The following is a 13,235-nucleotide window of genomic DNA, read 5'->3' on the forward strand; positions in this document are numbered from 1 at the left end:
CAGTTGAAAAAAAAAATGAGTTAACCAAAGGGTGAGATAGCACTACTTCAAGAAAAAGAGCTTAAGTGCATAAAAGCGTGTTTGTTGGAAAGGCTGCAGCTCTTGCAAACACTTCAGTGTAGCTTAGAGCCATATCCCTAGCGCAGGCAGTGAATGGGGCATCTAGAGCTTCTAATAACAGCACTTAAGCCTTAAAGGTTTAGAAACTCTTGGCCATGTACTGAAAGTTGATTAGGCTAGATCAAGGAGCACTGTTTCCGAACCTAAGTTGCCTCACTTGTAAAAGAGAAGGAGTTGAACTAAATCTAACATCCCATCGATCTTTGTTTTTAAAGCCAGGGAAACAGGTTAAATAGGCGCCCTTACTTCCGTGTTGCTTCACGCTCCCCTCGCGCTTGCGCTATCTTCTTGGAGCAGAGGCGGGGCGAACTAGCTGCTTTAGATAGCCCTCCAGTCCTTAATTCGTTTAGAACAGGATTCTCTAAGCTTATTGGAGGCGCATCTCGCTTTACGGTTCAGGAACGCTTTTTACGGCATTTTCTGGCTTTCCGATCACTTCGCGGCGAAGATGGCGTCGGGCAGCGGGGTAGGTGTTGTGTGTGAAGAAGGGTTTTTTTTGGGGGCGGGGGGCACTTCTCATCGCGGAATAGAGGTAGAATCCTGCGCGGGACTGGCTGTCAGATATCTCCTCGCGATCTCAGGGTCCGGGTGCGAGAACTCCCCTGTAAGACCCCGGCGCAGGGTCGGTGGAATCGCGGAGGTCTCTCTGGTCGGGGTCCCGGGACCACCTCAGCTTCCTGATGCAATCCAGAGGGGCTTCGCTCTCAGAAGGTCTTGGGGCCGCCTTGGCGGCTAGAACGCGGTTCCCTCGGTTTTTCTAGGGGTCCAGGCATGGTTAGCGACGGACCTCGAGTGCTTTTTTCCCTCTACAGACAAAAAACTTGGACTTTCGCCGAAAGTGGGACAAAGATGAATACGAGAAGCTCGCCGAGAAGAGGCTCACGGAAGAGAGAGAAAAGAAGGATGGTAGGTGCCTGCTCTGTCAAGGCCTAAGGATACCATAGAGGCGATGCAGGTGGGGAGTTGGAATGCGATGCTCTACACTCTGTGTAACCTTTGGCAGAATTGCCTCTCTGGTCCTCGGTTTCTTCGTGTATAAAACAAGGGCGAGGAAGAGGTCCGAGATGGTTTTGAAGTTCTTTTCAACTCTCTTGCCCTACCATTGCTTGATTCATTTAGTACTTTCCTGATGTACAGAGAAGAGATTGGAATTCTTAATAGTGACAGAGAAGCTAAGTGGAATGTTGGTGTTTTACTGCTGTGCATTACTGGTATTGGCGACCCCCTTTCCTTTGAAATTACATCAGTGGGAGGAGAACATTCCTGGCCCAGTTGAGACCCTCCCATATGGTCTGAGAAAAGCAGCAATATTCACCAGAGAACCTCGTGATTGTTTCAGCTAGTGCTTAACTCTGTTTTTCTTTGCCTTGTACAACTTCAGGTAGTTAGTGCTCCTCTCCTAGAGGATCCCACTTTACAAAAAGAAATGTCTTATTTATTCATCTATTTTCAAATGTATTTGTCCTTCATCCACTTTTCTTCCACATCACTAATCCTTTTTTTTTTTAAATGTAACATTTATACTAACAGGTGCCTCCTAATTAAATTTGACTCAACTCTCAGAAGGTTCCTTTCTGTGTTATACATAGGGTATCTGCCTGAAAGCATTACTGAGTGTGCTTGCTCTCCTTTTAAAAGGTTGCTTCTTGTACAAATTCAGAACTTCTCCCCTCAATTCAGCTAATCAATGAATAGAAAAAATACTGCTTTTAATCTTGCCGGCATTAAATTAGAGAAAAGCTATAGAGAATTGGGGATTGCTTTTCATTTATTCTTGTGTTTAGGGTCTCCCTAGCTACTGCTTCAAGTGCCTATTGTGTCCCTTCCTTCAGGAATCAAAAAACAAACAAATGTGAGAATGGACTCTGAATTTTGCAATTCATGAATTTCTTTCCTTTCTGATTGAGGAACCATAATACTGAAAGGACTCCCTTTCCCTTTATTTTTCAGGAAAACCAGTGCAGCCAGTCAAGCGGGAACTTCTGCGGCACAGGGACTACAAGGTGGACCTGGAATCCAAGCTTGGGAAGACAATTGTCATTACCAAGACCACCCCACAATCGGAGATGGGAGGGTGAGTTGCTTTTCATCTTTCTCTGCAGCCAAGAGTGGGGCTAATAAATTGTCTGTGTCGGTTTTTAGGAAGTGCAGAGGAGGGCCCTTGTCCTGAGTATAACAACTGTGTCTGTAATTCTCTTCCTTTTGTTTTTCTTTTAGTTCCCCAAAGGCTCAATTCAGTAATATTTCTAGGAGGGGTCACTCCACAGGTTTCTGCATGTTAGCACTGTAATTATTTAATGCCTTAAAAGGGATTATTTATTCTCCTGCCAGAGATAAAAATGAAGGAAAGGACTAGTGAAGAGATTTCCAGGGAGAAATTAGGTGGAACTAGAATGGAGCCTAAGTGCTATTGGTGCTGAAGAAAGGGGTTTGAGATTTCAGACATGCTGCAAAGGCTGTAATTGCTATGGATTGCCTGGCTGTGCCCTTTCCTCCCAGACTGACTATAACCTGTAGGAAGACGGTCCCCAGAAGAGCTTTTCACCACTTTTCCCACCACTACTTCTCTGTACAGTTTGTTAGGTTTTTCAGCAGGAGGGGAACACAGATGGCAATGAATGGCAATTCTCTGAGCTGCTTAGTAAACCTACTGTTGTTATTCCTCTCTGTATTAGTTGCTTATTACTATATAACAAATTACTCCCAAATTTAGCAGCTTAAAACCACAAACAGCTCACAATTTCTTTGGCTAAGGAATCTGGGGGTGGCTTCGCTAGGTGCTTCTGGCTCAGGGTCTCTCCCAAAACTGCAATCAAGGTGTTAGTGGGGGCTAGAGTTATCTGAAGCTTGTGTAGGCTTGGAGGGTCTGCTTTCAAGCTCTCTTATGGCTAGTGAACAGAGGCCTCAATTCTTTGCCCCATGGACCACTGCATAAGACTGCTCACAACAAGGCAGCAAGTGATCCAGGAGAGAGGGGTGGGTAGACAGGAGATTAAGACAGAAACCACAGTCTTTCATAACTTAATCTTGGGAGTGGTATACCATTACTTTTGCCTTATTCTTTTGGTGACACAGACCAACCCTGTTACAGTGTGGGAGGGAACTAGACAAGTTTGCAAATATCAACAGGCGGGGCTTGTTATAGGGGCCATCTTAGAGGTTGGCTACCACACTCGTCCAAGAGCCAAGGCTTTATGGAAATGAGAAGTGCCTCCTTCTAAAATGTTTGGGAATATTTTATTTAAAAATATGAGTTTCTTGGTTGAAAACTGTAAGATCCTTGCAACCAGATTTGACCCAAGTGCTTTTTCTTCCTGTTTGCTAGATACTACTGCAATGTTTGTGACTGCGTGGTGAAGGACTCCATCAACTTCCTGGATCATATTAATGGAAAGAAACGTAAGGCTTGGAAGTAGTTGGTGACTAGGGCTGGGATTGGATTTTGGAGGGAGTGTGGGTTGGTATCTATTGGGCCCTTTTTTCCCCCTACTTATTTATTTATTTTACATTTCTTATTGTGAAATATATATACAGAAAAGTGATAACTTTCAAAGTATGATTTAACAAGTAAGCAAATTTCAAAGGATGTTACAGGTTACAGTTCAGTTATTTTCTTCTAGCTATTTTAACACCTTAGCATCTAAAAATGTATATATTTATATTAAGATTCAGTATTCATAATCCTTTGTTAGATCCTATCTTGTCTGTTGTTACCCCTTCCTCTCATTTAATCACTTTCTCAATCTTCAGGGATGTCAAGACAGTGACCACCCTAATCTAACCTGTTCATATTGAAAAGGGGTGTCAACATTATGGGGAAGGGGGGCTGCATCTGGTTGATGTTCCTGAAGATGGGCCCTTTTATATGCCTGGGAAACTTTCCACTTGCTTCAGCACAGGCCATCTTTTACTCTTCTTCATTATCTAATATTTCTGGAGGCCATGTTCTTTTCCTATGCCCAGCTGCCCCCACTGATGCCCATTTACACTGCTCAGTAAGGATGCTTGGAAGACACTTGCATCTTGTTATCTGGGGCTGCTGTTTCTGGGGAAAGTGAGGCCATGGAAGTTTCAGCCATATTTATTTTTGTTGTGTGTTTTATGAGAAGACATTCCTAAAAAAGTAAGGAAAATACTTTTTGAGAGGTTGAGGACTTTGTAATGACCTTCCTTTCTTCGATGTTGACCTAACCCAGATCAGCGAAACCTGGGTATGTCTATGCGTGTGGAACGTTCTACACTGGATCAGGTGAAGAAACGCTTTGAAGTCAACAAGAAGAAGATGGAAGAGAAGCAGAAGGATTATGATTTTGAGGAAAGAATGAAGGAGCTCAGAGAAGAGGTTAAGATTCCATTCCTCTCTCCCTGCCCCCCAACCTGGAATTTTGTTATGAGTCATGGGGAGGCCCTCGTCTTCATCCCACTTCCACCACAGAGAATAGTTGTTATCTCCTAAATTTCTGTATATTGGGGAAACATTTATTACCTTTGTTTAGGACTCACATGATCTGTAGGAAATGGCTCCAAACCTACCCTTTTCTCCTGGACCCTCTGGGCTGTACTTTTTTACTATAGGAGGGATTAACTAAGTTTAGTCTCTGAGAGTCCCCTGAAGCCAGGCTGACTGGGTCAGAATTTCATTTCCTCCATTTACTGGCTGTGAATCTTGGGCACCTTATTTAACCTCTCTGTGGCTCAGTTTCCCCAAATTAGAGATCTTAGTATAATATATATAAAGCACGTAGAACAGTTTCTGGCATCTACTACATGCCCCAGAATGTTAGTTGCTATTATGTGGTTTTCCGTCTATAACTGTTAAGAACTAGAGATAGACTGTGTTAGAGAATTGAAGAGTGCTTATCCAGAGGCTAAAACTTCTTTTTTTCTGCCTTATAATCATGACAGTGGCTTTTCCTCTGCTCTTAAGATTTTGCTTGTATTTATCTACTTTCTCCTAAAGATAAACTCTTGTAGCTCACCTGTCTTGGACAATTGTTTGCCTCAGGAATCTGAACTGACTCTTGGTGATTTTGTCCCCTAGGAGGAAAAGGCCAAAGCCTACAAGAAAGAGAAGCAGAAGGAGAAGAAAAGGAGGGCTGAGGAGGACTTGACATTTGAGGAGGATGATGAGATGGCAGCTGTGATGGGCTTCTCTGGCTTTGGCTCCACCAAGAAGAGTTATTGAGGCTTTCTATGCTTGGCTTTTCACTCAGTCAACTTTGTGTGCGTGTGTGTCATTTCTTTTTGGGCACTTGGGGAAAGTCCTTAAGAGTGGCAATAGGGAGGGTTTGAGGGTGGGTGGGTGTGATTTCCCTCTCCCTTGGGAGGGCCCAGGATGCAGAGTTAATGCTGTGGCACATTCTTTCAGTTGCAGTACATTGCTGGAGTCACAGGACCTCTGCCCATCTGAGTTCCCAATAAAGATAAACTTCCCCTTCTGAGGCTGCTTTCCCAATCCTCCCCTGCCCCCCACATCTTTCCCTCTTTATCCATTCAATCCCTTGTCTGAACAGCCTATATTTATCCTGTGTTCTGCCTTTGTTTTAATTTTGACTCTTGTTGAGCCTGCAGCAAAAGGGTTCTCTGGGTCCCCATTTTCCAGTCAATGGCATATTCTTGGCCAGCCCCTTTCCAACCCCATCCCGCCCTTTGGATCTCTAGCCAACTGTGCATGCATGTGTACTTCTGCCTGGGTCAGTGGTGTGTGTGGGTATGTGTGCATGAACCTCACATAGAGGGGGCCTGAGCTAGAACCCCAGAGCATTGCTTCCCTGGGGGCTGATGTTCTTAGCTTCCCCAGAGCATGTAACAGGAAATTAAATGGGATGAGTGTTTGGTGTGGTTTGTGTCCGGTGCGTTTTTTAACCTTTGTTCATCATATGGAGACTGTTAATAGCTTATGCAGTTTGTTTCATTTTATTGAGGATTTCTCTGTTATTGTCTTCCTTGTGAGCAGGCTCTTGGAAGGACCTGTTTGATGCAAAAAAGAAAAAAACAGCCTCACTCTGGGATCCTTGGGTCTCAGAGATTGTTCAACATTTATAATAAATGGCATTGACTGGGCCTGTTTCACAATGGTGGGAACATTCCATATTCTTCTTGTTTATATTTGTCTTTCTTTCCCAAAATGAGGATTTCCATATAAAGCTTATTCTTAATTCTTCCTTCATTTGAGCTCTGTCACTTTTTTTTTTTTTTTTTTTTGGCTTAGGTTCCTTCAGCATCAGTTGTGTGTTCTGATATGGGATCCTTATGACACTTAGAGGAATTCGGACAAAACTTTTCCTATAATTTCAGCCTCCTTTGATCTGTTTTTTGAACAGATCATTTTCATTACTAGCTGCAGTTGGGCTAGGTACAAGGTTACTCAGTCTTGGCACTACTGACATTTTGGTCCAGGTAATTTTTTGTGGGGGGCTGCCCTGTGTATTTTAGGATTCACAGCAACATCCCTATTCTCTACCCACTAGATGCTAGTAGCAACCTCTTTTCCCCCAAGCTGTGACAACCAGAGATGTCTGTGTTCCCTGGTTGGGCGGGGAATGGTGAGCAAAAGTCTTCTCCCATCTCTGGTGGAAAACCACTGAGAAACTGTCTTCTTGAGAATTAGATGGCACAGACTGGTTTATTAAAAACAAAACAAAACAAAAAAACACCTTTAATAACCCCTAGTCAGGTACTGTGCCAGGTCCAGGGGAGGAAGAGGGGGAGGGGGGAAGGCTAGTAGTTATAAAAACTTTAAACAGAGGAATTCTTTAACAATTTGTTGGTTCTGTACCATGAAAAGAGGAATCTCTTTGGGTTATCAAGGCTGCCACCACATGGCCTGTTTATTTTTCTGCCTCGTCTCTTCACACACCCTCTGTATCATCTGAACTACTTGTGGGTTCCCCAAAGCACCCTCTCTTCCCTTTGGACTTATGTGTGAAACTCCTTTGCTGTCAGATGTGCCTTTTGCCTAATTTCTGATCCTCAATCTTAGCACTGGGAACACAACTTGAGTGTCTTCACCTTCAGTTTGATACCTGGATCAAAGTTTCATATTCAGTATTGGTGAACTGATTGGGGGCAGATTAGTGGGTATTTGCTTTGGCAGGGTTATGTGCACTCTATCTTAGTTTAATGGGTCGTTTTGTTACTCTTTCCAAGGCAGGCTGGAGAAGGTTTCAGTCAAGTGTGCCTCCTGTGGTTCAGTACTTACTCTCTAGAGAATCATCTAATTCAATTTAGCTTCAGATTCTTTATTTCTCTCCCTCTTTGGAATCTTTACCTGTGGTCATAGCTACCAAAAAGCAATTCTTAATTCCAGGTTCTCTGATCTCTTGGGATGGGCAAGTGTTGACTCTGCCTGGATCATGGGTGTTTGGAGGGGTTCAAGGAAATAGCTTTGAAAAGGGGAGAAAGGAGACGGGATGGGAATTCATGAGACCTGAGCCATCCCAGAGAACTCAGAAATCTTTGAAGAGAATTTCTTTGCTGTTTGAGGTCTTTCTAAAATCCCTGGGAATTCTGCATTCTGTTTTAGGACTATTCCTGTGTCTAGCCTCCATGTCTTCATTTATTCAGCTAAAATTAATAAGTGCTTGGTTGAGCAGGTTCTAGGCCCTTGTAGATACTTCTGGGGCAAGGCTTCAAGGTCCCAGGCCTCATGGAATTTGCATTCTGGTGAAACTGCCATTGAAAGTATGGAGCAAAAGATGATCCATGTGGCTTCAGATGATCCTGTGCTTCCAGCACCCTCAGGACCTGTTGCATCTCCCGTAACACTCCAAAAGCTTAAATTGCAGACTCTCATCCAACAATCTAATCAAGAATCTGTCCTAAAAATATACGTGCATATGTACAAGGATGTTTACTGCAGCTTTGTATATAACAACCAAACAAAATAAAGCTAGTACATTTATACTTAATTGGCCATTAAAATATGTATGAATTAGATCTATATGTACTCATAATAAAGATCTCCAAAACATACTAAGACTAAACAAAACAAACTGATCCCTTAAAGCCGAAAATTAAGAAGCCCAAAGCTATTGTGTGTAAAGTTAAATATGGAGATTATAGAGAGGAAAAGGATTGGAAGGATACACACTGAAATATTAACGGCGGTTAACCGGGGAAAAGTGGAAACTAAGAAAAGGTAAAGTTCGTTGTTTATGGTATATATAAAAGGAATAGGTGTTCATGTGATATATAAAATTAAAATAATTTTTTAAAAATAGTTACAAGAAGTAATAAAATCATGTAACATCTGAGAGGGGCTGTGAGGTTTAAGTGGCTTAGCGGGGAAGCTCCAACATAAGACCTGAAACACGCATTTTTGCAGCTTGTCGAGACCTACTGCTGACTAAGGCGCTAGGTGTGAAAGTTGATTTGCTCACAGAGCGACCCCTGGGTGTTTGGGAGCGCAGACGCTGGAACGGGGTGGGGTGTGTGTGTCCAGATACATGTGGTGAACCAGGTGACAACTGTATGGTAGGAGAGAATAAGCCCGTCCGCAGCAGTGAAAGAGTTCACCAGCAAATAGGGGAGGTCTGGGTCTTCCTACTCACCGGCGTGTATTCCCAGACCGGCGTTCTCTTAAATATCTGAAGGTGGGGTTGATTGGACTGTTTTTCAGACACTGAAACATCCGGAGCGCTCTCGGTTCGGCTAGCCCCACCCCTACGACGTTGTGACGCATGACACGTATTTTCCACTAGTCAAGAAGTTATAATCGAGAACTTTGCTCCGGACAAGCCCTAGCTCAGTGGTTCCTTCAGCAAGTTTCAGACTTTCAAATGCCTTACAAGGGTGGCTCGAGATCCGCGGGTGCTCCCTAATCCTTTTACTACCGCTCGCTTTCCGCAAGGGTTCAGCTCCCTCTAGACAGTAAAAGGAACCGGGGCTCCTGGGAGAAATAGCTGATCGTCGGACTGGGACAGGAAATATCCAAGGAGAACCTGGAGCATTTTGTGGTGATAGAAAGTAAGGAAGTGCTACAAACAATCAGACAAAACCCTTTACTTTTTAAACTATTTTTGCTGTTTAGTAATGCTTGTGTTTTCTTTCCAGTTGTTACTTTCATAGATGTATATTTTATAATGTCCTTAGATTCCTTTTCCTTATTAGGCTCTATTTTTTGTTTTGAGATCTGTGCCTTTAACTCTCTCCTATTACTTACACAACAATCATTTGCTCTACTTTTCCTTTTCTCGCCTTTTTTCCTATTTTTTAGTCATGTTATTTTTAGATAACAATTTGCATACTGTTTAATTTCCTCTTGCTAAAGAAAATACCATGTAATTGGTTGGCTTAAACAATGGGAATTTATTGGCTCATGATTTTGAGGCTTAGAGAAGTCTGAATCAAAGCATCATGAAGGCAAAGCTTTCTTCCCAAAGATTGGCATTCTGGGACTGGCCGCAGGTGATCCTTGGTGCTTAGCTCCTCTGTCTCATAGCAATGCACGTGGCAACCTCTCCTGACCTCTGGTATTTCTTCCTCTTCCCTTGACTTTAGCTTCTCGCTTCTGATAGCTGAATAGGTAGAAAAAGTACTCAAAATAGTTCTTTAGTTAGAAAATGCTTAGTATAGTCCTCAGTAAGGAAAAAAAAAAAAGAAAAAAAAAAAAAGAAAGAAAAAGAAAGAAGAGAAAAAGTTGTTTGGCCAGCCTCTCTCCTATTGTTTTGAAGTCCTCCCCTCATTCAGGCATGTTTTTCAAGAAGATACTGGTTATCGGACTATGGCAATGCTGGGAAAGTTCCTGGGAACAGAGAGTAAGTTTTTTTCTTGTTGAGATTAGAGCAACAGCAAGTTATTTTAGCAAGGGCTTTTTATGCTTGGAATAACTCAAGGCTGTTTGAACTGATATTAATAAATAAACGGTGTTTTTTTTGTTTTGTTTTGTTGCTACTGAAGACTATACTAAGCATTTTCCAGCTAAAGAATTACATTATTTTTTCCATTTATCCAGCTATCAAATTTATTTAGGACCATGTTTTCTGATGATAACACTTCCTGTGGCTTTCTCTTTACCTGTCTGAATTTCCTTCTGTCTTTTATAGAAGACTCCAATGATTATATTTTAAAAACTTATGCTGATTGAGTTGGGCTACCTCTTAACTGAAGTCACCTCATCAAAAGGTCCTATTTACAATGGGTTCACACCCACAGGAATGGGTTAAGTTTAAGAACATGCTTTTCTGGAGAACATAGCTTCAAACCACCACACATACTATTCTTCCACCGTTGTCATCAACTTTGTTTTAGTTGTATATCTATAATTTAATATTTTTAATGTTCACCATCATAATAGTTTCTGAGTTTTTCCCAATTCTTGATTGAATGTAACTTATTCTCTAATAAGGGGTTTGTGAGTACAGTATTTTCTGAGTTCTTACATATTTAGAGTTAATTTTTTCTAGCCTTTGTACTTGAAGGACAGCTTGGCTGAATATAAAATCTTTCTTTGCGTTTCTTGAAAATATTTCATTCTGCTTTTCTTTGTATGTTGTTGTGAAGCCTGATACCAAACTGCATAAATCGTTTAGTCTTTTTGCCTGAGGCCCAAAGAATTTTTTTCTTTCAAATCTAATAGATTTTCTAAGATATCCCTCAGAATTCACTATTCCATACCAATTTTCCTAGGCTCATCGTGGACACTTTCAAAATGCAAATTCAGGAATCTTATTTCCAGAAAGTTTTCTTGTATTATAGTTTTGAATATTACTTCTGTTCTGTTGTTTTTTATTCTTCAGGCACTGAACTGCAATATATGTTGGATTTTCTTTGTTTCATTTGTGTATCGGTCACTTTCTCTGATTTTTCTTGCTGCTTTCTTGATTTTATTTTTACTTTCTTGGTATTTCCATTCCTCTCCTCAATGCTATTTATTGTATTTTATGTACAATCTCTTCCCCCTTAGACATCTTGTAAAATTTATTCGAGATATTTTATCTTTTTCTTCAATTTCTTTTCTGATCTTTGTCAACTAGCATCTCATGTCTTTTTGTTTTTTTGCCCATTTCTGTTCTGAGTTATTTTTCTGATTCAAGGTTTTTTTTCCAATTCAAGGTTTTTTTTCCCATATCACCAAATGATTGTTTAAGGTTATTTAACTCTGGTTGAAGTGGTGTGTTTTAGTTTTCCTCTGTCTCATGTTGTTGTTGTTGTTTAATATGGATTCTCATTTTTCTTCATATAATATAATGTCTGCTATTTTCTGTTCATTTTTAAATATCTTGTTTTCTAGTTTCAGCAACTGCAAATCAGGTAAGAGTCCTCGGATGTCTTAAAATGCTTCTTGTTCAAAAGTACTGCTGATGGCAGAACAAAGTGTTTTGTTTGTTTTCCAAAAAGAAGGCACTTTTTTGGATGGACATTGATATATCTTCTGATTTTGTGATTCTCTTTTATTTCTGTGAGACCCTTAATTTTCACAGCTTACTTCCTTCTCTCTCTTCAGAAGTGATATCTTCCCAAGATTGCCATTTCTGTTCTCAATCACTTTCAATCCCTTCCTTTAGATTCTTCCATTCCTTTCATCCACCAGCTCTTAGACCTATTGTTGGTATTTCTCCAGTCAAGATAGGACTCTCTTTTTCTGGGGGTGATTTTATCTGTCTTCCAGCAATGCTAGACCCCTGCTGCTCTCTAGTCTTTTCTGTGCCATATTGGCTTCTCTTCTGTAGCATGAACTCTGTAGTGGATCTGCTGGCTTTGGATTTACCTGTTTGATATAAAATGAGATTTATAATATATTCTGTATCAAGTTATGCTGTAGCCACATGTGGTTTTATTTGCTCTCCTTGGTTTGGTTTTGTTTTCGTATGGTTTGGGTTTGGTTTTGAAAATGTGTGGAGAAATTCAAATTTAGGTGGCTGGCGTTATTCTTGTGGGAACCCAAAGCCAGCTCATATACTTTTTAATTCAATTTTATTGAGATATATTCACATACCATACAATCATCCAAAGTGTATAATCAATTGTTCACAATACCATCATGTAGTTTTGCATTCATCACCCCAATCTATTTTTTGAACATTTTCCTTGTACCAGAAAAAGTGAAAATAAGAATAAAAAATAAAAGTAAAGAAGAACACCCAAAACACCCTCCTCCCACCCTATTTTTCATTTAGTTTTTTGCCCCCATTTTTCTACTCATCCATCCATACACTGTATAAAGGGAGTGTGATCCACAAGGCTTTCACACTTGCACAATCATTCTGTCACCCCTTGTAAGCAAGTTTAGCCTCTCCTTTGCAGTGACACAGCTCATATATTTTTAACCTTTCTTCTTTTTTCATGAGTATATTTAAAGTTATACATTTGCCTGTAAGTATTCCTTTAGCTGTGTTGCACAAGTTTTATGATGTAGTGTTTTATTCAGTTCTAAGTATTTCTTATTTTTTAATCCAAGTGTTATTTAATGATTTGTTATCTAGTTTCTAAACATGGGATTTTATTTGGCAATTTTTAAAAACATTAATTCCATAATTGCATTGTAGTTAGAGGGCATTGTCTGAATGGGATTGAGTTTTGGAATTTAGAAACATCCTTCATGGCTTAATGCATGGTCTATTGTTGTAAATGTTCTATTCATGCTTAAAAAGAATGTCTGCTTTCTCTTATTTTAGTTTAATGGTATTTTCAGCTAATTCATATCCATGCTGTTTTTATCTCTACTTGATCTACCAGTTCTTTAATATGTGTGTGAAAATTTTTCCTATTATAATTTTTGATTTATGTATTTTTTCCTATTTATTCATTTGATATAGTTTGAAATTATATTGTTAGACACAGGCATATTTATGATGAATATATCATTTTTCTCCTATTCTTTAAACATTTTAAAGTTGTAAGATATAACATACATGCAGAAAGTTTATAAAGCTTATTTGTATATTTAAAGAAACAGTTATAAAGTAAACACCAATATAACTACTGCTAAGGTCAAGAAATAAAATATTGCCAACATTCCAAAAGCCCTCTGTCTCTCTTTTGATAATCATGACTCCTATCTTTTAGACTTAACCACTATGCTGATTTTTATGGTAATAATTTCCTCACTTTTCCTTGTATCTTTACCACTTACATATGAATGCCTGAACTTTATAGTTTAGTATTCCCAAATG

General features: G+C 40.1%; 1 protein-coding gene across 1 annotated transcript; it reads left to right on the forward strand.

Moving 5' to 3' along the window:
• Positions 1–568: 568 nt before the first annotated feature.
• On the forward strand, positions 569–6,284 carry ZMAT2 (zinc finger matrin-type 2). The gene is made up of 6 exons (XM_037801704.1): positions 569–586; positions 933–1,026; positions 2,071–2,194; positions 3,446–3,519; positions 4,317–4,462; positions 5,162–6,284. Exons 1-6 carry the CDS (start codon positions 569–571, stop codon positions 5,303–5,305), a joined length of 600 nt encoding a protein of 199 aa, XP_037657632.1. The 3' UTR covers positions 5,306–6,284.
• Positions 6,285–13,235: the final 6,951 nt, after the last annotated feature.

Source organism: Choloepus didactylus, chromosome 13 (genome assembly GCF_015220235.1).
Source record: "Choloepus didactylus isolate mChoDid1 chromosome 13, mChoDid1.pri, whole genome shotgun sequence".
NCBI classification, from domain to species: domain Eukaryota; kingdom Metazoa; phylum Chordata; class Mammalia; order Pilosa; family Megalonychidae; genus Choloepus; species Choloepus didactylus.

Coding starts and splice junctions, on each gene's coding strand:
- ZMAT2 (XM_037801704.1), top strand. Junction 1,027..2,070: donor AGAGAGAGAAAAGAAGGATG/GTAGGTGCCTGC, acceptor TTTATTTTTCAG/GAAAACCAGTGCAGCCAGTC. Junction 4,463..5,161: donor TGAAGGAGCTCAGAGAAGAG/GTTAAGATTCCA, acceptor TTTGTCCCCTAG/GAGGAAAAGGCCAAAGCCTA.